This window comes from Staurois parvus, unplaced genomic scaffold, assembly GCF_062004578.1.
Source record: "Staurois parvus isolate SC_StPar_1 unplaced genomic scaffold, SC_StPar_1.0 ptg000544l, whole genome shotgun sequence".
NCBI classification, from domain to species: Eukaryota; Metazoa; Chordata; class Amphibia; order Anura; family Ranidae; genus Staurois; species Staurois parvus.
The window spans coordinates 5,456,610-5,484,026 of NW_028318340.1; the positions used below are offsets into that span (position 1 = coordinate 5,456,610).

Genomic DNA, 27,417 nt, shown 5'->3' on the forward strand with positions numbered 1-27,417 from the left:
AGGAAGCAGTGTAGCCTTTTCTTTGCTTGGTCTTTAACAAAAGGAGTACAAAACAAACCAGCATGATAGAACACTTGGATTCCAAAATGAGTCTTGAGGAATTTGTCTTGAACCTAGGACTTTCCATATGGTGACAAATTTTGCAAGCTGTCCTTCAGGAAGAAGTCTGAAGTCAGACCCCCATGGAGGATTCCTGCCAAGGAAAGACTTTTCTGTAGTGTCCTGCTGACCAATATTCATCCCAGACAGAAGCAGACTAATAACTTCCTTATGGGCCAGCCAGACAGAATGGAAGGACTTGGGCATGAAAACAGCAGGTAAGTCGAGATTGCAGCACTTCAATCAGCTGTATGTTGTAAATGACTCTAATCAGTTTCAGATGCCAAATCTCACTACAAGAGTACAAAGCTTTACTTGAGGATATAAAGCAAAAAAAAAAAGAAAAAAAAAAAAAGCTCATATATTCTGAAAATTGATTTTTAATTTAGGTGGTAGTCATGCTGCATTTAATAATCTGTTTATTTCCTATCGTAATTTTAAAATCATGGGATCGAACTTATAATGTTGATTGGTGGAAAAACACATTTTAATTTACTTTAATTTTTTTCAGTACTAATTTTCAAGACATACAGAAACTTCAGTTTAGTTTATAAAAGTAATGAACTCTATACTCAGAAAATATCTTAAAGTAGGACTCGGATCATTTTATACCTAAAGTAGGATTCGGAACATATTACACCATTGGTAACTCAACCCTTATACTGAATATTCTATAAATGTTATATCGAAAGCAATTTGGGTCCAGTGTAAAGATGTTGTTCATTCCATTCATGGTTTAGGATAAAAGAAATGGTAAACTGCAACTGCTGCAACTTAGGCATATGTCATGGTTCCAAGGCAGTGGGGAAATGTGCCCTACAGTAACCAATTACAAAAGTGATCTCTCAACCAGGTTGCCATAATTTACTGCAAACTATTGTAGTTACAATACATTACTGAAGACCAGTTAGGAGAAGTAGCAAGATAACCAGAACATTGTGGATAAACAGATCCTGAAGTAAGTGTTGAGAAAATGAGACTAATCTATATTTGCAAGTATTTGACGGCAGAGTGAAGTTACGAACTTCATTTCATTTCCAGAGATTAACAAAAAAAAGGTCTTGTAGGTTTGTCTTAAGATTTTCAGACTCATTGCTTGACAATGAACAGTAAAAGTTGAACCATCTTGATTTGCACATATTTTGGATCCCACCAAGAACACAATTCTGCATGCATTTTTCAAGGGTTGATACTGTGTATTTCAGTGTCTCCCAAGGCCAAAAACAATTTAGGTTAATCAGCTTCTGACCCAATTGGAACTACGTTTGTCTGAACACACAAACATACAAATACTGGATTGTAACCTTTGTTGCTGAGATTTTTGCTATGTACCATTTTATTATGCTGCATAATACAGTATGTTGTTGCTGCATAAATACATATAATTACTTAGTTCTGTATAATTATACAAACCATCTTTATTCCTGGCAACAAAAGCTGATTGAGGAGAATGGTATAGCACATAAGTAATAAAAATTCAAAAGGCATGACCTTGCTAAAACACACCTGTCTTCACCAGGCACACTGTGGTCTACCTGAGCAGCACAATTTTAAAGAGCCTATGTATAACTATTTAAAAGACCAACATACTACCATTTTTTTCAAGATGTTGTTAACTCTAAAATATAACTGAATTTAATCAAAGAGCAGCACAAAGTTATATCTTCTGACTAGCAAGCATTATACTCCACACCAACAAATGGGTGGTGGCATCAACCAGAGTTCACGCCATTACCGATACAGAAACTCCAAAAATGTCTGATATGTTGTTCTGGATGCTTGTTACCAGTCAATAGAAAAGAAAAACTGAAATCTTTTGGCAATTGACAGCTCATTCTGCTAATTTAGTTGGTTTGACTTTGCATCACTTGTGTGGCTTTGAGTTATAGGGCTTGTAACCATGGGCAAATGCTGCCTGCTTTCAGGTGCATTCAACTTGCATTTGAGATCAGTCTGAAATTTATGTGAGGCATTTCTCTCCTTGTTCTAAGCTGCTTCTGACCTCCTCCTCAGCTGCTTCTGCTAGTGTATTCTATCGACTTGTATGGAGATAAAAGCGGCTTTGATATGTAAAAGGCCTGCATGCATGAGCATTAAAGAAGAAAACTAAACTAAAACAAAGCCAGGCCTCACAGGGTTGTCCCTTTTTTCTTTTTTTAACATTTATAGAGATTTTGTAAATGAGTGTCCATATGTCACCCTTGGTGGGCTGGCTTTAATCAGCAAAGTTGGACTGGCTACTGACTGCTTTTGGGTAAACTGAATTCAAAGTATTTTTTGACCCGCAAGTCCCTATATTTAGCTTCCAAAAATATAGGAACATTTACTACTTTGCCTGATCCCAAAAACAAACACAGAAAAAAACATCAAATGCTGGTGCACACAAGTAGAGCACTATTCACTAGGTTTAACAAACCATATTAGTAGCAAGCAGGAACTCCACTCTACACTGTATTAATCACAGCATAATCTAAAGCTGGCCATACATGGATCAAAATATAATGTGTCTAGCTCCCTCTACAAAAGCCAGTTTTTAGACTGGCTTCTGATGAACGGTCCTGCTGAAAAACCAGCATTCGATCAGTGCGTGCAACCAATGGGATGCAGTGCTGATCAGTGTATTCTGATGGCATATGAGTCCTGCTGTCAGAATACAAAGACAGAGTGGGGATGATTTCCCCATCCACATGGAAGGTGTGGATGGGCAAATCTTTCTTTTTTTTTTTTGTTTGGCTGGCTGAATGAAAAAAAAAAAATGAGCCATGTATGGCCAGCTTAAGGGTGATGGGCACCCAGGCAGATAATTTGCTGACCATAGACTGCCCATATCTTAGGAGGGCCTTTTAGTTGTGTGGAGAAAGAAAAAGATTCATTGTTTTTAATCTGATAGCTGCAAACAAGTGTTGATTTTCTTTCCAATGCAAGTGCTGCTGAGATGATTTTATCAGCTACTCGACATGTTTTTAGCTTTTGAGTCATCCTTCAAAAAATATTCACTGTACTTAACAAGGTAAACACACAAGTCTGTATGCCTCCACACTAACTAACCTAGGTTCTGAGGCTTATAGAAGAGAGTAGAAGCAGGGAAAGATCCCTTTCTTGATCCCATTCACTTCTGACACAGAATCCCTGAATGGCTACAGATTGCAAAGGGAACCATGTCACCTCTATGGAATGATCTCTTATTATCTCTTAATAATATTACATAAACACCCTGTATTTTAGCAGCCAATACATTTGTTTTGCTGCCATCACGAATGTCAACATTTTATATGTACAGAATTAAAGAGGACTTACCTGAGAGCAAAGCAGCATAACCAGCTCTACCACTGAGGTACTGGACTTCATACATACAAGTCCTAAGATGGGAATATAAATGGAGATATTTGTTGAGCATTTGATCTGTTGGACCATTTAAAAGACAACACATCTGTATTTTTTCTTTGAAATACTCATAGGCTTTGATGGTTTTTAATAGACACAATTTGGGTGGTAGCCCAAGGACCAAAGCTTTCTATTGGAACTTCTTCATTCTCAAAGTCCCAGATATAGATTAGAACAAATAGAACTAGGATGGCCTAAGAAGCTTGTTGTGTATCCTAATTAACTCAGAGAGGTGTTGCTATTATTTATTGCATGTATATAAAGTTATCAGCCTATACACTTTGTCAAAAAATGCAGACAAGATAGGCCAGCAAAGTAGAAAATCAACAAAACTACCGTTTTCTCTGTTAAGATCTGCTACACACACAAATCACTGAAAAAGAAAAAAAAAACAAAAAACAAATGCCAGTTTATAGTAAAGTGTTTGTAAGCTGTGAGCAGATGCAGAGAGCATAGGAACTTATGAGTTAGCACTGTTTCCTGCTATTGCTGTAGACTACAAAACATTTCTCATGTTAAGATGAAAAGAAGTTTTTTTTTGTAAAGTCTTAACACACTCCCTTTCCTAAGGTGACAATGCAGATCAGTACAGTTGTCACCTAAAGCCAGGAAGTAATAATGGCAGGATTACCATGTTAAAATAAAGGGAAAAAAATCTGAAAAAAAAATTAAAAATAAAAACATAACCACACTTCTAAGCTGCAATATGATCACATATTCTTGTGTTTAGATACACTTTAAAATAAAAAAAACTTGAAATATTTTAGATTCAGACAAATTCCATGCCCTAATCTCACAGCAAATTGGCTCTACCTTTCCTGCTCATTTCCCTTCTTTTTTTTTTCTCGAACATTTCCAGATCCTGGACATCTTTCGGTTTGTCCTGAATCTATATCAGTGACAGGGTGAATTGCTCCTTTTGGTTTTATTGCATCTGTTTCCCCTTCATTGTACTGTGGTTTTCAACTTTCTCTCATAGAGCATAGCTTATAAGTGGTCAGAACCTGTTCTTAATACCCAAGTTTATGCGTTTGCTCTCTGTTCCCTATATTGCTCTCTTCAGAGTTGCAATAACCATTCTACAAGTACAATTTATTTTTTAATATTCAATATGCCACATTCCAAGTATGTTTATCCATGGTATGTTGTAGTTTAAAAACTCTTTAAATATAAAGTTATTGACCCCAAAATATTTTTAATATTTTAAAGTTTCATGCAAAAGTATCTGACGGGGAGAACTGTGCTTTTGTGTACAAATAGGGGGTAACCTTTTAAATATTGAACATACCATATTCCAAGTAGGCCCTCTCCAGCCCCAAATGAGTCCCAGACCACAGAGGAAGGGAGAGGAAGCCCGCACTACCAGGGTCCAGCCAGCAATGAGCCCGGCTAGACAGAATGACACCCACCAACAGAGTCCCATGTCAAGTTACACATGCCTTTGGAATCTTTGTTTAAAAACATGGGCATTTATGCTGTTGTAGTGGCAGCCATAATTTCTGGTGAGTCTTCAATTCGCTGGGAGACAGTGACGGCAATTTTGAGTTGAATTATTTTGCTGCAAGCAAGAGCACTTTATGGTGGTGGATGGACATTATTTTAAAAAACATTTTTTTGCACTATTGGTTTTTGATATCACGGACATTTATTTGTTTTGATATATTTCAGTTTCATTATCATATGTTTGGCACTACACTTTATGTTTTAGTTACTATTTAGGTTTGTATACTCCCTATTGGTGTTAGCTGCTTTACACCCTCAATCAGTGTGGATATTGTTTATTTTACTTTATCATATTCCAAGTATGTTAATCCATGGTATTTTGTTCCGTTACAACTCTTTGAAAAAAAAGTTGTTTGACCCAAAATATTTGTAATATTTTAACGTTTCATGGGAATGGTTCTAAAAGGGAGAACTGTGCTTTTGTATACAAACAGGGGGGCAATACCATATATTAACGGACAGGTAAGTGCTATGATTTTGTTGTGGGTTTATTTAGGTGCCTCATAATTGATTTATAATTTCTATTAACACCATGTCCTGACAATCAGTTGTGTCTAAATTGATTGGTATCTAAATGAAGTGACTTATGGTTTTGCTCAAGCCTGTTGTGAGAAAGGCCAGACAAAATTATTTTAGAAAGACCTATGCTGTCTATTGAATAGAGGCGCTAATGTGCTCAGCCAAGGATTTTAATTTCCAATGGGCGGGACGGATGTCTGTTAAATCTCTATGTCTATAGATCTATCCCGCACCACTATTTTGCCAAAATCTTCTTAAATTATCAAACAGAAAGTATATGTTCTCTGACACAGAGGCATTTGTTCATTTATTAATAGGCGTTCTTTAAAATGATCATTCTTGAGAAGTGTGTTAAGGACAGGGACTGAAAAGGTGTTATCTACATAGTTGTAGTAAATCTCATGAAACACATGGACATTTCATTCTGTTCATTTACTATTGATATGAAAAGTATCATTTCAAAATGGTGAGCTATGCCCGCAGTAAAAAATATAATTTTACCATGAGTATTTTTCAGTTTTACCCATATTTTATGTTCTAAACCTGTCCACTATTTTAGACTTTTACAAAAAAAAGTCTCAAAAAGGGCTATTAATTTACAATTCACATACCTATATGGTATAGCCCTTCAAGTGACTGCTGGCTTATAAATGGAGCATAATTGTAGGAGCATATTTGTTTAACTGTAATCTACCAACATGTGGCATCCCCCTCATCCTGTCAATTCACATGTAAAATATTACAATGAAAGATATATTATTAAACAATAAGCTTAGTAGCAATACAAAAAAAATTTGGTATATAAATTGGAAATCTACAAAACAAATTAGGACACTATAGCCAAAATATTAAAAAGTTACATTGTATGCATTGTGCAATAGAGCTGTTAATTCAATTCAACTATATTAGCATATCAGAAACTAAGATATTTGCCATTTTTGTCACTTAGCCTCACTTTATTGCTCCATGTTAAGCAACAGAAGGCAACAAAACAACAATTTTCTTGTATGGAATTGCTGGGTAGTAAACCAGCTATGTTGGGATATAGTGCTCTCTGATGTTCCACATTAGTTTTGAATATCTGTTGTTCTGATATTCTCTAAAAATGTATGATATTCCTACATGACTCAAACCCTCCGCCCCCCCCCCTCAAGAACCAGTTATATATTATGTGCATGGAGGGGCCATGTTTCTGATATGGGCTGCAGGTGGCTATTCATACATGTTTACATACAATCTATAATATTTACATACGCTTATAACATGGAAATATTCAGAGTATGTATGATTTTTGCTGCCAGTTTATGGTCCCATCAAGTGTGATTTATTGGTGTTCAGAGAATGGAAGATGACATCACCAGGGTTAGCCAGGAGATCTGCAATTTCTGAAACCTCTCAAACTGGCATTTTTTATGCAAAATAAAACTTGACAAGTTTACTTTAAAAAGTAAGTTTAACATACATATGGAAACACAATGCAAGAATGATGTTTCCTTATACAATGCATGGAAGAGAAATACAGAGAAACAGAAAGAATTACAGTTCATGGCCATAAAACACTATATGAAGAAAAAAGTGGAAAATGAAAAATGTTATATGCGGTTAATCCATAGCTATCGGATTAGATTGTTGTCAGGTCGAACATGGGTAACTGTACTTTGCCTATATAAATAAATCTCTAGAGGAGTAATCAATCATCTGTATTAGGTAAATTGTTTTAACGCATACAAAAAATACGTTTGGGTGTTTGTATAGTCATATGATTATATAGCGTGGCTTCAAGGCTTAACAAATATACACAAACCATGCAACAATTTCAATCTGCTAAGCATGCAGGCAAGTGAAAAGCACTTTTATTTTATTTTATGGTAGAGATAAGGCATATCCTCTAGATGTTAGAGGAAGAAAAGCATGCAATCAGAATTGCTCAGCTGACATTGTTTATGGTTCATCATTAATACCATTAAATCATTTTACATTTTAATGCCTGGAGTAAACACACAGGAATTTTTTTCATGTTTTGTGACTGCTAGTTTGCCATTGAGAACTTAATCATTCTTTTGGATAAATGCTGGTGGCAGCAAAATTTTGTTTACCCAGGATTTGCAACTTTTTCTAACTGAATACATTTAGAAAAATGTTTGAATATTGGGTGAAACAAATCTAAATGGAACCCTTAATGTGCTTCGGCCATTCAGAAAAATCTAGGTTTCAGTGAGCTTATGAAAAGGCACCTGGCTAGATGTTACTAGACGTTAACAGGAGGTAGCTAACAAAAATAAATTCCACTATCTGCGCTCAGACCCTTCTAAATATTGCAGCAGCTAGCAAAATTTGTTGACCACAAATCAAATTGGCATTAGCATTCATGCAGCGCTAAAAATAAACAGTATAAAATGTCCATACAAAAGAAAGTACAAAGAAATAAATACAGTATATTAAAAAACATCTTAAGGCTCCATGCACATACATATATACATACATACATATATATAAGCCCCAGAAATGCTAGAATAAAAAATCTGTCTGAAAAACACTAATAGCATTTTTGTGCCAGCTTATAGTAGTGTTTTTTGTTTTAATAACGTTTTTTACAGTACATGCAGAAAAAAAAGCTAGAAAAAAGTCTGAGTAGCATTTGAGTAGAGTTTTGGAGTAGTAGTTTTCTGCCAGAAAAAAGCTCACAATACTCTACAAACACAATTTTTTTCTGCTTTTAAACGCTGAAGTTTGAAAAACACTACTAGCCTAAAATAGTGTGCACGGACACATATAGTAACACTATTTAGCTTCTAGGAGCAGGAAAAAAAAATGCTGATAACAGCTTCTAGGAGCTTAAGAAATGCTAGTGTTTATGAAGCCTAAAAAGCACAGTTCATCACTCTATAATCTGAGGGTCAACATTGTCCGGTAAGCGGTTTGGCTCTTTCACTGTGGGTGCAGTGTGGATCCCTCTATGCACAGTAGACAGAGTTTGGACTTTCTTGGAGATATTCATTTCGTTGTATTTTCTTTTGTATGGACATGTATAGTTTTTATTTGGACATTTTACCTGTTTATTTTGAATGCTTATAACAGAAGATATATGCCAAAGCCCAATATCTAGAGATTGTATCTTAAAGAAATCTAAAAACTTTCTAAAAAGACTCTAAGCCCTGGTTCACACAGAATGCGACTTTGAAATAATTCAAAGCCCCACGTCAGTGCGATTTTAGGTGCAATTTGCCTGATATCTGTACAACTTAATGCACAGATGTTTATGCAAGTCGCACCTTAAATTGCAAAACATAATGCAGGAATCTTTTTTTTTTTCAGATCGGCATGGCACTGGAAAGTTGTAGTGGCACCAATTTGAATGGTTCCATTGCCGACAATAGGGTGCGACTTGTCATGTGATTTGGAACTGTCAAATCGCATGACAAGTCACACCGGTGTGAACCAGGTCTTAAGCTCCTATTAACAGGTTAGCTTTAGAAAGCGGTTTATCATAAAATAAAATCAGGATTAAAAATAAAACCACATTATAAACATTAATTAAAACAAAAATGATTTGTACATATCTAGCAATATCAATTTTATTACAAATTACAGATGCACTTTTTTAAAAAGATAAATAATAGTTTAAAATACACTAGGATAAGCATTACTTAATTTACATAATTCGAAAATACTAATGTTTAGGTGATTTAGAAATTAGGGATTGTGAATTGCTTACACAATTACAAAGGAAACTACAGCTATGAAAAAGTACTACACATCCGATACCAGTTATAAAAGTCTCTTGTAGCTAGTCATCACAAGGAGACATTTAAAGCAATATTAAAGTCCCTATGACCTTGCATTTTACTACCTCAACTAAGAACTGAGGGCTTGACCTCTACAAGTCTGGGAGAACTGATGTATAGAGGGTAATTATGTTTAAAAGGATTTCATGTCCATTGGTTTTCTTCTGTAACTTGGAATATGTTAATTATCAGTTCCTTCCAGCTTAGTGTCGTCAAGGAAAAAGTACAGAGACAGAGACGAATATATGTTTTTTTTTTCACATGTTATATTAAAACAAGAGCTTCCACACTTACTATGTACTTCCTGTCCTGTTAAATACAAAAGGGACATAAATTGAATGTAACCTTTCTATTCCACTGGGGGCTGCCATATTATTTTTTTTAGAGTCCCCTTTGGCGCTGAAGTTAAAGAGGGTTAAAAAAAAAAGTTCCCTATGAAATAAGAGCAAGGTTTTGATCTGTTTTATTTTTATTGCTCCAATATGTGCAGAAGTCTAGCAGGATACCACAGCCATTCCGTCTGGTCTTTATCAAGGTCTGTCTACATTTTACTCATTGTGATTTCCCCATTGCAACCAGCAGAAATCCCTCTCACAAATGGTATCAATTGGGATGCAAGAACAGAAAGTTAAATTGTAATGTTTTGTTTGCTTGGATTAATTTAGAAAAAGAAACTTTAAAATTGGTCTAATTTGTGGAGCCTGCACTTGCCTGCATGCTTCCAATGAAAGAGGTAACTGAAAAAGAAAATTGTTTCCTAGTGTGTACATACAGACACATATCTGTGGGTAAGCTCACAAGCAAAAAACAAGCATACACACTTACATAATGAAATGGACAAATAGAGACATAAGCAGTCATACATTTTACCATACAAATGCATACTTTCACATACTGCAAACACTATCCTCCCCCCTCCAGACTAGCAAGCACTCACACCCTCATATCAGTATCCGCTGGCACAGCAAACAACAGCTGAGATGAGCTTCGGTAACCTTCTGCCTTTACCCTCATGTATGTTGGACCATGCTCATGACCTACCACTCTTTCCACAAACTACCGAGAACCTAATCCACAAATACCACAGCAGAAATACGGTTAAAAGAATAATCACACTTTAAAACAGATGCACCCATATACAGAAAGCCAAATAAAAAGTGAGTTTCAGGCTTACCTAAAAATGGCCTACATAATAGGAAAGCCATATAAACATGCCCTGGCTAGGACAGTTAAGAAGCACTGATGTATAAACAAAATTAATATTTAACATCTAAATTATTAGTGTTTGTTTTAGGCAATATTTAAATCTGTAGCATAATGCTACGGAATCTGCTAGATTTCCTGGGAACTCACATTCCCAAACTTTTCATTTCCAGAAGCTCTAAAAAGCATAGGTGTCACAAGTGAGGTAATTTCATTGTGGTTTAGCAAAGTTTTTTTGTAAATATGTGCAATCTTATTTTGCAACATGTTTGTATTCTATTTGATGAAGGTATTGCAATTATAGCATATGACTGGATGTATTATTTTCAGTTACAAATAGGTGTTAGCTTTAAAGGAGAACTTCACCTTCATTTAAAAAAATAATATAACATAGAATTGCTACGCAAGACAATTATCTTATCATTTCAATTTGCAGCTGCTGTCATTTTCTAATAAATGTCAAAAATTCAGAGCATTATGGCAACCTACAGCATTCTATATACCATTAGCTTCTGTGATTGGATTACTGTTTTTTTTTCAGATGTCTGAACTAAGTAAAACTTTTGGGCATCCCTTACAGTAGGAATTTCATTTTTGTGGCTATACTCCCTAAGGATTACCTGAAGACACTGTAACTTTCCTCGTTAGAACAAGTGTACCAAGTTGATATAAAGAAATCCAGACATTACTATTCAGGAATCAGTCTGGAAAGCTGGAAAAGCCAGCTATAGAGGTTTCCTTTTATCAAGCAGTGGTAAATGGCCACTACTCAGTTCATTGGCATTCTCAGAGGAGAGAGTTCTCCTCTGAATGCCTTTTTATGAAGCGGTGTAGATCACTTCTCCGAATGAAGGGAGAAGCGATCTACAAACGCTTTGAACGCTGGAAAACGGTTGCTGTTACTGTAATCTCACGAGATTACAGTAAGAGATCAGTCAAACACCATTTACTAAGCAGCAGTAAATTGCTTCATTCTCCACCTGTGGGCTGTGGAGGGAGAACACAGATCGCTAGTGAAGGGCTGACATTGCTCCTACATATACTGGCTATTTGTGTGCTGAGATGATCAGCGGAGAACATGTTCTCCACTGATCATCTCTGTTTCCTAAACCACTAATGATCTGAGATCAGCAACGATCCTTATGATTGGCGCTGATCTCTGTTTCAAAAAAGGACACCATAGTCAAAACAGAAAAAAGGTATGAATATTCCACAATATTTGTTAAAATCCCTGCAATGTACATTATTCACCCAAAGGGTGTTTTTCTCAACAAAAGTGGAGTTACTCTTTATTATTATACAGTATTTATATAGCGCCAAAAGGTTTGCTCAGCGCTGTACATTATAGTGGGGGACAGTACAAGAGACAATACAGTAACAAAACAATACACGAGGGGTTCAATGTTTAGGTTACAATTTAATGTTAGTAAAGGCTCATAACCATAATTCTTAAAAATGCTGCATCCTCCCCTCCTTCTTCCTGTCCTAGCCTGTACAAAAAAACAAAAAACAAAACAAAAACAACAGTGTATATATCTTTCTTAATTTGGTCTGGTCATGTGTTCCAGCTCCCATGTGTAAGGGAGCGATCAGCTACGGTTAGAATTCTTGGAGGTATGACAGCACTTATGCATTGAGCAAATGACTGCCTATTGGGCTATATTGTCATAAATATTACCCATCAGGGCATTTAGCAAGAGCGTTGTTTTTACCAATGGGAATGTACAAAAAGTGGTAACTAGTGGGAACAAGTAATCATATCATCTATCAACTAAAATCTTATTGATTGATGTGCTTAGCACTTTGAACATCATTACTGCTATGTGCCCTAATTTACTGAGTGACATTTGTTTATTTATTGTTTTAAAAACTTTAGTATTTATTCATTTTGTGCATACTAATACAGCATGTGTCCACTCTAATATATGTAGTACGATTTTGCTCAGTGTGAGGAAACCCATATCGCCCACAAGATACACTTCATAAAAGATATTTTATTAATAAAGATTAGTATCACATACAGAAGGGTACACCAACATGCAAACATTGGTTTGTGTACCCTCCTGTGCCTGATAGTAATATATAATAATAAAGTATTTTTATAATGTACTGTATATATTCTGGGAGAGCCTGTAAGCAATATATAATTTCTAATGCATTATCTATTGGCTCAGGTGATTTTCATTATACCTTGTCTTGAAAAGTCAGTTTATATTCTTTAAAACTTGCTTTATTTATTTTTAGTAGACGTAAGTAAATTGGAAAAAAAAAGACAAAAGATCACACATACTAAACTAAGTCAGTATTGGTGGTGACTGCTGCCTTCTGTGGTGCCCTGTATATGGTTATATTATACACAGTTTATTTAATAACCAACTATTTCCAAGTGTCTGCAACAGTTTTCACATTGGACCTTCAAGTTTAAATGAGCATATTTATCAAAGCAGAGTCATTCATTTGTGCAAATGGACGAACACCCAGTTTTCCAGGAAATTTCCCCATATTAGGGAAAATAAATATTTAGCTAAATTAGCAATACAGAGGGGTGGAACAGGGATATTACATTTTATTCTGTACTTTGTAGGACACTAAAATTATGATTCTGGCACAAAGCATTGTAAAGTTATTTTTTTTTCTATTTTACGCTTTTTTAAAAGTTAAATTTGTAAATATATGTTAAAGGTGTAAACTATTAACAAACAAAAACAAAAAAAAGTTTAAATATTAATAGAAAAAAAATCAGCAGGAAAATAATAATTGAATGGAGAAGGAGAATAAGGAGTTTATTAGGGCTGATTAGAGTAAACTAAGGGTTAATAAGGAGTTAAACAGAGGAACATTTAATTTAATTACTCCTTTGATCTGTAGATGAATAAACAGAAAGATTCAAAATGAAACAATGTTTCTTTGTATGTTTCTGTGTAGAGCAATGGTGTTGATAAACATTGCCAGACTTTTTTTTTTTTTTTTTACCAGCTAAGGTGTCAGTTTATGAACCAGCAGTAATAGATCGCTGCTCAGTTCTCCGGCATTCTCGGAGAACGCAGTTCTCCTGTGAATGCCGTTTATGAAGCATATGTAGATCAGTTCTCCAAACGAAGGGAGAACGGTCTACAAACGCTGGAAAACGGCTGATTTTACTATAATCTCACGAGATTACAGTAAAAGATCAGTTTACTAAGCAGAGGTAAATTATCTCTGCTTAGTTTGCGGTCCCTCCGATTCTCCAGCTCTGGGCTGGAGAATCTGGAGGGAGAACACAGATCTCCAGAGAAGGGCTGAACATATTCTCCTGGGTGTCATAAACTGTGAATGACCAGAGAATAGCTGTGATCCTCTGAATCGCAGCTATTCTGTGTGTCATAAACGGACACCTAAAGCTGAACTTTCTCTGTGTACTCCGTAATGCTGCTTTGATTTATCAGAGCTGAATTACCCAGTACTGGGACAGGGGAGGTCCTGGCAGCAGGGCAGAAGGACTGGAAGTGTTACACAAGCCCTGTGTACAATGATGACATTTTTGGGCATATCTAACATGCTTAGAGTCTGCAACTACCTGGAGACGTGCTAAGTGTAGAAACGAAAAAAAACTCACTTTCATTTCTCAGCTCAATGGCATTCACTTACTGAATTGATCTAATATAGGTGTCCTTTTATGAAACAGATCAGTGGCGATCCTAGGGATTGTTGCTGATCTCAGATCATTAGTGGTTTAGGAGACAGAGGTGATCAGCAGAGAACATGTTCTCCGCTGATCATCTCAGCACACAGACTGCCAGTGTATGAAGGAGCGATGTCAGCCCTTCACTGGAGATCTGTGTTCTCCCTCCAGATTCTCCAGAGCCCAGAGTTGGAGAATCGGGGGAACCGCAAACAAAGCAGAGATAATTTACCGCTGCTTAGTAAACGGTGTTTGATTGATCTCTTACTGTAATCTCACGAGATTATAGTAACAGCAGCCGTTTTCTAGTGTTCAAAGCGTTTGTAGATCGCTTCTCTCTTCATTCGGAGAAGCGATCTACACTGCTTCATAAAAAGGCATTCAGAAGAGAACTCAGTTCCTTTACAAACAATGGAACAAAGAGGCTCTATTACTGGGTTCATTTGCTTCATCTGATCAACAATATTTTACATTTAAAATACAGTAAGATAGCACCTCAAACTTCACAGTTGTGGTAATAATCTATTAACTTCTAATCTATCAATATGAAACAAAATTTGACGCTCTGTAGCTAGCATCAGGACTGCAGAAGCACTGCTATGCTATTAAGCTGAAGTATACAAAATGTATATTACATTTAAACACATCACTTTAAAAAGCAAAAAGTATATAACTGTAGAATAACACACACACACTTTTTTTTCTCAGAAAATAGGTGCAGCTACTCCCCTCTTCTGAGCCACTCCTTGTCTCTGCACCCTACCTACCTCCAAGCACCGCCCCTTCCAACACTCATCCATCTCCCAGTATCGTCCCTTTTAGAGAAAACAGCACCAAGTAACCTTTTGTAAAACTTGCCAAGTAATTTGTATGGAATGTGTTAATAAGAAGAGAAGCAGTTCCCTGCAACTAGCAAAATAGCCCCCCCCAGCAATAATAACCCCCCCACAACAATAGATCTCTCCAGCAACAATAGACCCCCTGCAACAAAATACTCCCATTGCAACAATATATCCACCCCAGGAACAATAGACCCCACCAGCAACAAAGGATCACTCCCTCAATAGTAGATACCTTCCAACAACATAAGACCCCCTATAGCACCAATAGACCCTTCCCTCAACAACAGATACCCCCCCAAACAACAATAAATCCTCCAGAAGCCAGCTTCAATAGACCCCCCTGCACACCCCAGGACTCCTTGTCATTCAATGGAGGATGTGCTGGAATATTTCAGTGAACAAACAGTTTCTTGGGAAGAAATCTTGATCAGTGCAAAACCAGGGCTATTTCCACGGACAACACACTTTACATTACCATCTGCGGTAACTGGCGGTGAGACATTGCCATTTTCTACACATCGTACTCTTTTTGGCTTTAAATCCTCAGCAAGTGCTTATTTTACTCAGATTGCAAAGATAGAGGCTTCTCCTGTGCGGCAGATACTAATTGTAATCACACAAGAAAGACTTGTCTAACATTTTTGCCGAGTGGAGTAATGCTGAAGACTAACTTCCACTAAATGCACCCAGCCATTCAAGCACATTAAACTGTAAGGTCAGTCTCCCAATGTGCATTTAAAAATAGCACAGTTTACATCACATGAATGCAGACACATATGTATGAACACACCCATAAATTTCAGCCCAAGCTACAGCTAAATGACATTTTTTGGATTCCCAATTGTCATGCCACCCTGTCAAGAATCCTTTATTTAGCAGGATGAAAAGCAGATATAGCCTGACCCACTGACAAATTACATGTAGAATAAAGTGTTTTATGCTGTAATACGTCTTTTTTCTGGACATAATAAGATAGGTGCTTAGGGAAGGTACTGGTATTTGCAATAAAAAATAACGACACGTATTCATAAATCACAGCTTACTGCTCAGTCTAAGCTCTGAAATTCTTTGGAAAGGGGAAAAGTTAACTGCAATATTGGAATTGATGTACTTGAGGAAGGAAGCACGCCATGCTCTACATTTTTCATAAAGTGTTACATGTGCAGACACATATCAGGGCTAAAGCTTCCATTCTTTTTACAAACACAGAAAAATAAAGCAGTAAGGCATGTCTTTATAGGAACCTGAGGCTGCCATTTCTAACCTCTCCCTTCAGAAAATACTAGGCTCCTGGCTGTCATTCTCAGCTCATGGCTTCAGTAATTTACCCAGAACAAGCAATGAACATTCCCATTGCACACCAGATGGGTATCAAACCGTAGCATGGGTTGTATAAAAATGAATGTCAACATTCTATATAACATTAACAGTAATTTATTATAAAATTCCATCACAAAGCAATAAAGGTAGACTTGTCTACAGGAAGTAGTATGCTGATGACCTATTCAATTGATCCAGAATAAAGATGCAGATTTGATACCCAAACCACTTTCCTAATATGCATTCTTGTTTAGGGTCAGGGTCTTAGAAAGTACTACTTTCACAGACAACCAGATATACAGCATTTTCAGAAGATGGTCAGAAACGGTGACTTGGACTTCTTTCAACACAGTAGTAGCCCTTTTACTCTTTTGGGGTCTTGCTCTCGAAAAGAATGATTCAAGTTAAAAATGAAGCTGACACTTAAAATATTTATTCATAATTCATACAATTTTTTTTTATTTCCCAAACAAATGTACCATTTGCAAAAGAGTGAACCAGATATTTTTTATTTTACAAGGTGATTTTAGAAACTAAGCTATACCTGTGAAGCCCTTACTGATCATTATGACCCTAAAGATTTTAAAAGAAAGCAATCTGAAGCTGCCGTCATTGCTGCTTCTCAAATTGCAGCATGAGTGCTTTGAAGGGTTTGTTGGTGCACTAAACTAATAAAGTGCAATATTCTGTGTGTGCTTAAAACATTGCAATATAGTTACCTTCCACCTTCTTTCACTAGTTACCCATTGACCTTTTGACTAACACTGGGTGTCTCACGATCCATGCTGCTTCCCAAACTTTCTGGTTGCAAGTTGAGGCAGTGTGTCTTGCTATGGCTGTCTGTTTGAATGGGTGCACACAGCCCCAGTCAGGAGTGTACACGCACAGATACTCAGCTAAATGAGACACCTGCAAACTGAGGGGGAAAAAGGCATGCTTTTAAAAGGAAGCCAGAATTAAAGTTGATGCAAGTCTGGATTTCCTCAACTGAAGTGAAAAAAAAAATTGGGTTTAGTATCACTTTAGTCAGCAGCAGCGTGCATTCTAGTTATTGACAGGAAAGTTCTAAAATAAGCCATTTCTATAATATGCATCATGTGTATACAGCTTAGTAATAAATACACACATGATGCAGATTATAAATCAGAGATGCCTTACTTTAGAACTTTCCTTTCAATAATCAAAGGGCATGATGCAGCTGATAGATATTCCTTAAGCCAGGGGTGCAAGGGCCAATTAAGCGATTTGGAAACCAGTCACGGGCCACAATGAAATGGTTCAAAATTTCAATTTTTTTTCTTTAAATTTTGAATAGCATGATGAACATTTTCCTCCCACAGCTGCTGAATGCAGGCAGTTGCAGGAGTAAAATCAAGAGGATCAGTTCCTGTATATGGCAGCCCGCCTGACCAAGTGTAACACAGAATGCGACAAGGAGGTCACATGGGCCCCCTGGAGCATCGGGTGGGATCACCATTACGACCCCTGACACTACATCAGTGGTTGGGGGAGTGTGGTAAAAACATGTCTCAACTATGGGGTTATATCCCCCCACAAAATACAAATGTAAAGGAGGTCTTACTGTATTGAGCCCCCCTAAAAGGCTGCTTTCACACTGATGCACTGTGGGTGCAGCTCAGTGCACCTGCAACTTTCCTGAGGGTTAGCTGCACTTTGCTATAGACTTTTATAATATTTTGAAGGCATAGAGCACATTCTGAATAACTGATATTCCCAATGAACACGTTCCTGGAATTGGCTGTTCGTTGTGAGTGGGTGCTTCATAAATAACTAACTGGAAACCGTAGAATTTCAAAGCTGAAAATAGGTCACAGCACACCAGGGATTCTCTAAGCGGGTCCAAAGCTTTATTCAGTGGTCACAGCATGTTTACAAAGGCAACGTTTTGGAGCCGAGCAGGGCCCCTCCATCAGGCATGTGACCATCACTTACCTAATGAAGGGGTCCTGCGTGGGTCTGAAATGTTGCCTTTGTAAATATGTTGTGACTTCTGAATAATGCTTTGGATCCTTTTGGAGAGTTGTTGATGTGCTGGTGACATATTTTCTGCTGTGCACTTTCTGAAAGCACACCAAAACTCCTGCATTCAGTTTGGGGTGGAGGGCCATATCAAAGGGCTCCGAGGGCCATATCAGAGGGCTCCGAGGGCCATATCAGAGGGCTCCGAGGGCCATATCAGAGGGCTCCGAGGGCCATATCAGAGGGCTCCGAGGGCCATATCAGAGGGCTCAGAGGGCCATATAAGAGGGCTCAGAGGGCCATATCAGAGGGCCATATCAGAGGGCTCAGAGGGCCATATCAGAGGGCTCAGAGGGCCATATCAGAGGGCTCAGAGGGCCATATCAGAGGGCTCCGAGGGCCATATCAGAGGGCTCCGAGGGCCATATCAGAGGGCTCCGAAGGCCATATAGGAGGGCTCCGAGGGCCATATAAGAGGGCTCCGAGGGCCATATAAGAGGGCTCCGAGGGCCATATAAGAGGGCTCCGAGGGCCATATAAGAGGGCTCCGAGGGCCATATAAGAGGGCTCCGAGGGCCATATAAGAGGGCTCCGAGGGCCATATAAGAGGGCTCCGAGGGCCATATAAGAGGGCTCTGAGGGCCATATAAGAGGGCTCTGTGGGCCACACCTGCCTTAAGCCTTTAGGAATATCTATTTAGCCTTAAGGTGGGGAATGGATTCATTCTTTGCATTGAGCCTGCTGGTTGAACAAAAAAATTAAATCAGCTTTAAAATCAGCAGCATGCACTCTAGTAATTTTAAGGAAGGCTTTAAAATGAGGCATCTCTGCTTATCTGCAAGTGTATCTTTCGCATGAAGTATATAGTAGTATAGTTTATTATTATGGTTGCCTGCAGAATGTGCTAGGAAGTTAGGAAGGGAGGACTACCGAACCATGCCAACCACCATCAGTGTCAAGTGTGATCCAGGCACCAGTAGCAGCTGTAACCTGCTAAATCCTTTCCTGCATCACTCTGCTGGGGGGGGACAGCCTTAGCCCTGTGCATCAGAACTTTCATGTAATTGTCTGGAGCCCTGGTACTTGTTGTGATTACTTCACCTGCATTCAAATAAGAAAAAAAAATGCCCCCCGCCCCAGGTTCCCCCTGCTAAACTGATGGGGCACTGGGAATTTAAATTTACTTTCTGGGAGCTGTGGCATGTAGTATTAAAGCCACCTGCGCTCAATGGAAAATAAAAAGTTCATTCACTGCCCCATGCACCCATACACTCCCTATCAGCAGCCATGCGCACACACAAACTACCCAACAGCTGTTAGGCACAATAAACAATTTATACAGATTTGCTATAACACCACAATTTTGCTGTCCTTACATTTCCTCACTTTTGTCACGACTCCTGTAGAGGAGATCAGAACAAGCTGGGACTAGAACAGGAATGATCAATGTACAATATAGACTGCTAGGGTTCACACATACAGTAACTATGAAAAAACAGTACTGTTCCAACATCATTTCATATACATACATTGTTTAACAGCAGAGAAAAATAACCTTTAGAAACACTTAAAACAAATATACTCATACATGAAAACCCAATGAGCCAAATTATTTCTTATTAGGGCATGTGAGTGTTTCTAAATACAATTAAATTGCTGTCCTGTAAACCCGTAAATTAATATTCACATACAGTCTATAAGGTCATGGTTACCTTCAATCAGCAGTTCTTGTCCATGGCTACCAAGGAGTGTCCGGGACAGAAAGGGCGCAAAATCAACAAAGATTTCTCGCAGGAGGGGAGCAACCTTTTCTAATGCTCGTTCTAATTTGGCAGTGATACTGTAGATAAAAATCACAAACAAAATGGTCAAAGATACACACAAGAATCAGAGACATCTATAATTTTGTGTGTGTGTGTATAATATACATTATATATACACTGATCAGCCATAACTTTATGACCACCCACCTAATACAGAGTAGGTCCCCCTTTTGCCACTAAAAACAGCCCTGACCCGTCCAGGCATGGACTCCACTAGATCTTTGAAGATATGCTGTGATATCTGGCACCAAGCCATCAGTAGCAGATTCTTTAAGTCTAGTAAGTTGCGAGGTGGGGCCTCCCTGGATCAGATATTTTTCGAACACATCCAACAGATACTCTAAACTTTCAACACTATATACAAGACAACTATAATTTTTTATTTTTTTTACCATTGCCACTATAAATAATACAGACATAATGTTGTTTGGAGCAGGGCTTCGATAATCCACTAGCTTCTTCTATGAACTCCAGCAGTGATGTCTACTCAGTGGAGAAGTCAGCAAGGTGTCCCTATGAAGAAATGATGGTGCCTTCCTGTGATACACCCCATGGCCTAAGATGGCCATACAAAGTGGGAAGTTTTGACCATAAATCTTGGACTGAAGTTCTCAAAATGGACTAAAACAGCCAATGTGTGAATCAACCTGCCTGCAATGGGCCTGACCTTACAAGTTTCTAAAGGGGCCTACACCCACTTATAATCAGTAACACTTTTCACACCTCTCTTAAACCAGAAATAGCTCCCCTTCCAACCAGTTTTCCAGATTTGTTATATCTACAGGCCAATGTCAGCTAAACATTCCCAGGGAACTGGGCTCCACAGCAAATGTATCTCAACACTTGTGCAATAAATCTGGAACATGATCACTACATGAGAGCCAATACTGCTGATGAGAATAAACCAGAGACAAAAAGAGGGCCTTCTCGTTTCAGTCAAATATCTGGTTAATAGAATTCACCTAATTTCATTAGTGCTAAATGTTTTCTTTACATAATTAATTTGAACAATGAACTCTACTGGGTTACAATCATTAAAAGTGTGTTAATATAGTGTCATCTGAATTTATCGAGATAATGGTCTTTGCACATAGAAGGTGAGGAGAACAATGATTGAGTTTGACTCGAGTGTTTCGTTTTATTAAAGCTGAACAGTGTGACCCATGGTTTTGGCTCTCACCGAACCAGCAGCAGAGACTAATCAGGAATAAATTCCAGATCTCTATGAGCAGCTGCAGAAAAACATGAAACCGCAGCTTAAGGGAAACCTGCAGTGTTTTTTTCCAATCCATATCTCATTGATTGCTTTATAGGAAATATTCAAAAGTTAATGTTAATGACATTTTAACTAGGAGCCAGCCATAATTTGCTAAAATTGCTAATAACTGAGATTTCTTTATCTTGAAAATGTATTTAATCTGTAGGAAGAATTCAGAATTCACATTCTCCAACTGACAGTGCCATACAGATGTCAGCACAGAGCCTGTGGTCAAATTCTAGGAAACCTATTGCTTGAAATATGGCTGTAGTTTGCAATAAATACTTTGCATTTTTAGGTGGCTGCTTAGAAATGTAATTTTTTTTATTTTGTATAAATGGAAATCTATAAATAACTCTTGTGGGAACATATATGCTTCGAAAATATCCTAATTGTAAGATTTAATGACAGGAATAACCATCACATGAGCTGGATAACTTTCAATTAGATACCAAGTGATCAGACTATAAGAGGACATGATGGAGTCACATGATTCCTAATGATATACTTTTTTTCAGAATATGAATAAACAGAATCCCTATGTATTGGGTTAACTACATTTTTTTTTTTAGAGGTTCTGTAATTTTAATTACAGTTGAAACAAAACATTTTTAGTGGCAGAGCAGTTTAAATCTAAAAATATAATTTATGAAAACTGTTTTTCCTCATCAAGGAGGTATGCTATGCAAATGAACCAATCTCCTAAACCAGACACCTAAACGTATTTGGTATCTGTGTCCCCCATCCTTTAAGGCCACTGGGAGCCCTGTCATGTCTTTGCCTGCTCCCTCCACCGACAGCTATAACATACTGTTGACAGAAGGCTATACACTACTATTATTTTCAGTACTTCCTTGTGTATGTAACTGTTACTGGTATCGTGACCCAATAAGTAGTATGTTTATAAAATGTCATTTGGCTCTGTTTAGATGTCCTTGGAACTTTGAAAAGGCTGTACTGAAATAAATTTATTGTAACATATAGCAGTATTGCAATGACAATGAAGCAAACTTCATTCCTTAAAATAAAAAAAACACACCACAAAGTGTGAGATCAAAATGTGTAGGTAACACTGAATCATCTAGCAATAAAAACGCTTTCAGTGCAGGAGTTATAAGGAGCCATAGAAAAATCTCCCCCATTCCACTCACTCTAGCAATGTAATTTTATCATAGTCCAAACTCATGTAGGAGACTCACAGCACCAATCTGCTGGCACCGTGGTGACATATTCACTGTTTGCAGAAACTGCATATCAACAAAGGACTATTTGTCATTTTGCTAGCTTCTCAGACTGCACATGTGCAGCTGGTCAAATCCACCAAGAAAATAAAGTAATCCTTTCCTGAGAGAGGAGGCTACCATTACCATTTGGCAAATGCCATATTCCTGGTTGTTGTGAACACCGGTTTGTACTCGGTGTCTGAGGATTCCTCCAGAGGTCTCAGATAGAATCAGAGATATTAAGCATTTGGGATTTATGAGAAATGCAAAAGACACAATCCTGCCCTGAGCTAAACTCAACCAAATTAAGTCTTGATTAGATGGGTTACCTACAGTTGCAAGGCCACACTTTCATTTGGCAACAGAAATGTTGCTAACTCCCTTGAAATACTCACGGACTGGTATAAGGGGTACTAGAAAGGATATAGTGGCTATGAAATTCAAACACTGTCAGTAAAGGCACAAGTGCTATGTCTGCTGTTCAACACTGTTGTGCCCCATGCTGTTTTCTCAGTGACTTGTCCAACATCTTAAAGAAGCCTTCCATAGTTATGCTGACCGCCAGGGTACATAACCTGTGCATGGTAGTTGCTTTACCAGTGTCTTAACATGTGAGCTGTGGCTGCTTCATAATAGGATATGTCATATCCCTCCTGCACCTTCAGCTTCCTCGTATTATCCTGAGTTTGCAGCCAAAAGAGACACCATATAAATCCATAGGCAAAAGGGCCAACATACCAAAAAGAGAGATCTCAATATCAGAAAGTGTATGTTGTTTTTATTGCACATTTTGTTCTTGAGGTCTCAGTAAACATTTAAGAGTCTCCTTTTGGTGTGCCATTTTTGCCTACAGTACTGGAAAGGAGACATACTACTTCTTGGACCCAGCCAGACATGCTGCATCACCTCCCACAGTGCTCCATTACCAAGATTACCAAGGAAGGAGGAATAGGTGGGAAATGTATCATTTAAAAAAAATAATAATAATAATTTAAAGCACCCATGTTCCCCTATACTTGCCCGCAAATGCAAACATGCACAAAGGTCTGGAACGCATATGTCAACAGTGTGTGCACCAAAAAATGTGAGGTATCACCATGAACGCAAGAGAGAGAGCAATAATTCTAGCACCGTAGCTCACATCCAACTCTAAACTGATAACCTGTGAAGGCTTTTAGAATGTCGTGTATGGAAAACTTTTACCGGAATTTGTTGCCATTTCACAGGCGTGAGCTATTTTAAATCTATTTATGTGACGCGACACCAACATTTATACTTATCAATAAAGTAGGTATTATATTGTGTTGTTTGTGTGAACTAAAATTCATTAAAGTTTATTTTTTCCTGAAAATTTGCATTTGAGAAATGGCTGTGCAAATTCGGTGAATTATAAAATCTTGCAACAGCCTCCATTGTATTTTCCAGGGCATCTGCTCTCAGAAAACATGTTTGGAGCTTCTAAGTAATTTTCTAGAAAAAAAACGCTGGTTTTTACATGTATGGCAAAAAAAACAGAGCAAAGAAAGCAGCCAAAAATAAAGGTAAGAGTCCTGAACAGATTAATGTGCATAGATTATATTGATGATTAAACAGGCGATTTTTTTTTTTCATTAGCAGTCTGGAGACACATAAAACTGATCATGTACATAATTAATTATTCAATGCCTACACATGTCGCTGTGTTTCTGAAATAGAAGGAACACACAGGAAAATTTAATTTTAATTATAATACAAGCTGTTACCAGCAGTCAACAACAACATAAACAAACATATGTTTCTATGTAACAAAAACAAAACATGGGAATTAAAAAAAACAACTCTTCATTCTTTCAAAGGGCCCTTAAAAAATTGGAAACTACTAAGTAATCAGCCAACATGTATGGCAAAATTCAACCACATTTCAAGAATCTATCAGCAAAAAGCAGACTGGTCTCTAGGCTTACAAATGTGGCTAGAGACCTCAGATGATGGTCAGATATGTATGAATAAATATGAATGCTCAGGTCACTCAAGAGGTGCATGTTTATGGGATGAAGAAGGGAAGAGGAAGTATTGAATGGGTGGTTTAAAAATGCTGTCAGTATCTTTTGACATCTGTTTCTCATTAGGGAGATTTCCCTTCACTTCCTGCTCTGTAGACTTAACAGGGAGTGAGAGGATATCTTTGCAGTGTGAGGGAAATCCCAACAGCTGTCACGCCAACAACTGTACTCATTGGAAGACTTGTCACCACAACAGGAACAGAGGGGAACTCCAAAATTTGAATTTACCCTTACATTCATTCCTGATGACATTGGTGATCAGGAAAATTTGGCGAGATAGCAATAAAAAAAATGACCGCTGTTTTAACTGTCTTCATTTAGTTCTCTTTTAAAGGATTGTTGTAAGTTTACCTTTTTAGAAAAAAAAAAGTGAAACATGAAAAGGTAATTAACACCTGCCTGCTCTTCTCTCTCTTCTTTCTGTAGGGCTTCTGGGATGGACCAGAGCAATTCTGGTTGACCAGCACTGGCCCGTGATGGCTGTGACCAATCCGAAGTGCTCTGATCCATCCCTGAAGCCCTACAGAAAAAGAATGGAAAGAAGAGTAGGGGCTTTCAAACCCCTGGACTGTTACATAGGCTGCCTAGGTACTGACAGCTGATCACCCACAGAGGTAAATACCTTTTTTTGAAAATGTGAGCTTAAATTCAAATACACAAATCAATCTTTCATTCCCTCCAACTTTATAAGTAAGTCTGTTTGTCTCTACTAGGTTTATTTAAAGTGGTTCAAAAACTCTAAAAGCATTCTAGGCATGAAGGTAAAAAACCTGTGTGCAGCATCCCCCCCAGCCCTCCCCAATCCTTACCTGAGCCCCCTCCAATACAGCGACAGTGTTCTTGACAGCCTCTGCTGTCTGGGAACTCTTCCTCCTCATTGGCTGAGACAGCAACATGAGCCTATTGGCTCCCACTGCTGTCAATCACAGCCAGTGAGCCAAAGAGGAGAGGGGCGCACGAGACACGGCTCTATGTGTCTTATGGACGCATTGAGCAGCAGCTTTGGAATGAGCATGCAGAGGTGCCCCCAGGGTGAGCAGCTTTCCCTGGGGGCACTGCTTGAGGAGGAGGAGCCAGGAGCACCCGAAAAGAACAGGATTGGGGCTGCTCTGTGCAAAATCACTACACAGAGCAGGCTTGTTATGTAAAGATAGTATAGAGGTTTGTTATTTTAGAAAAAAATCAATAAACAAAAAAAAGCACAAAGGTTTAGTGTCACTTTAACTTTACTTACCTCATATTTTCTGCAGAGTCCTCAGGCATGGGAGCCACTGTCTGCACCGCTGGGAGATTTTTGCTTGTAGCACCATTTACAAAACTAGAGGATGAGGAGGAGGAGGAAGAGGCAGAGTCCACAGCACCTGTCCCAAAGACAAAACCTCAGCAAGTGAGACAAACACATTGACCAGAAGATGTTTCAGACCTTTACCACATTTATATCATCAATCTATAAATAAAGATGCAACTAATGTTCCAATTCAAGCCTAGCATCTAATGTAATTGAAAGAAACGCCATAAAGATAACTGCTTTAGGTACCCGCTCCCTAGAAAAGAAACAAAAAACTCTCCAATATTTCTAGTGAAGTTCCGCATTAAAGCCTGGTGTACACCTATGCGTGCTGCAATCTACTGCAAGAAAAAAAGTCTCTGACCCTATTCAAAAATGCAGCGGCGGAAAATGCATAGAACATGTCCCATAGGAAACCATGTTATATGGACAGTAGTGAGTTTCTGCAAATCGCAAAAAGCACTGAAAAACGCATAGGTGTGAAGTAGGCCTCATGGAAAAACATTTCTAAAATTAATTATTAAAATTGAAAAATGCTTTCTCTATTTGTTTTCAACTAAGTTGTCCCTTGGAAAGGATGCTGGCTTTCGTTTGACAAAAAGACCAATGTTAAAGTAGATCTGTGAATATTGTCAGCTGCTTGCATGCTCATACCACAATTCAAAAGCACAAAATGTCAGCTGTGTTATGCAAAAATCAGAAGTTAACTTGAACCTCTTTCGAAAATTGATGATATTGGAGGTCGGGAAACTAACATAGCTAAGGTGTTTTTAAAGCCAACATATTTAATTTCATTTGGATAGAGTAGATGAGGTTTAAAATCTATCAGGTTTTTTTCTGTTGTATATGCCCCCAATTGGGAGAGCCACCCTTTCTATATATCCTTGTGACCACTGTTACCAAAAATGTAAAATTCAAAGTGGAACTAAATGTGAATTATAAACTGCGAGCATGCTATGTCTCTTCTGCAATAAGAAACATTTGCCTGCCAGCTTGCAGTCTTTTCTCCAATGCACATTGAGCTGCACATGCACAGCTCCGCATACATTCCCAGCACATTCTGGCTAAGCCAGAATGATGGACTCCTGTACATACATACCAGATGATGCCATTCCCCAACCAGCCAATCAAGAGTTCAAAAAACCCATACCCGGAAGAAGCTGGGGAGAGGCTAGCAGCAGCCGGTGAGCGATTAATTGCCACACCGCTGGAATGAAGAAGTGAGTATTCCTGTTCTGTGAGTTTAGTTCCTTTTTAAAAAATTACCACCTGAACAGGAATAGAAGGAAAATGGTTCAATGTCAACACTTGTTCCTATGACAAGTGTCTAAAAGGATTTAATGATCTCCTTCACTGTCCCTTCAACTTCCTGCTGTGTCACCAAGACAGGACGTGAAGCAAATCTCCCCAATGGGAGATACTAAAACAAAATACTTCACAGGGGTTTTACCCATTTCCCCTTCTAATCAAAAACTAAAAGTTTTGG

At 38.0% G+C, this 27,417-nt stretch overlaps 1 protein-coding gene and 1 long non-coding RNA gene across 7 annotated transcripts in view; one reads left to right on the forward strand and one right to left on the reverse strand.

The window, feature by feature from the left end:
* Positions 1-27,417, reverse strand: part of NBEA (neurobeachin) — an 881,324-nt gene that overhangs the window by 379,897 nt on the left and 474,010 nt on the right. For all 6 annotated transcript variants that reach the window (XM_089690860.1, XM_089690861.1, XM_089690859.1 and 3 more), the window contains 3 exons: positions 25,878-26,004; positions 20,010-20,137; positions 3,397-3,458 (listed from right to left, as the gene is read on the reverse strand). In XM_089690860.1, coding sequence (XP_089546986.1) covers positions 3,397-3,458; positions 20,010-20,137; positions 25,878-26,004 — 317 coding nt within the window. The remainder of the gene's footprint in view (positions 1-3,396; positions 3,459-20,009; positions 20,138-25,877; positions 26,005-27,417) is intronic.
* LOC149451246 (uncharacterized) lies at positions 2-26,125 on the forward strand. The gene is made up of 3 exons (XR_016315129.1): positions 2-317; positions 24,027-24,142; positions 25,894-26,125. It is a non-coding gene; the product is annotated as an uncharacterized LOC149451246 (long non-coding RNA).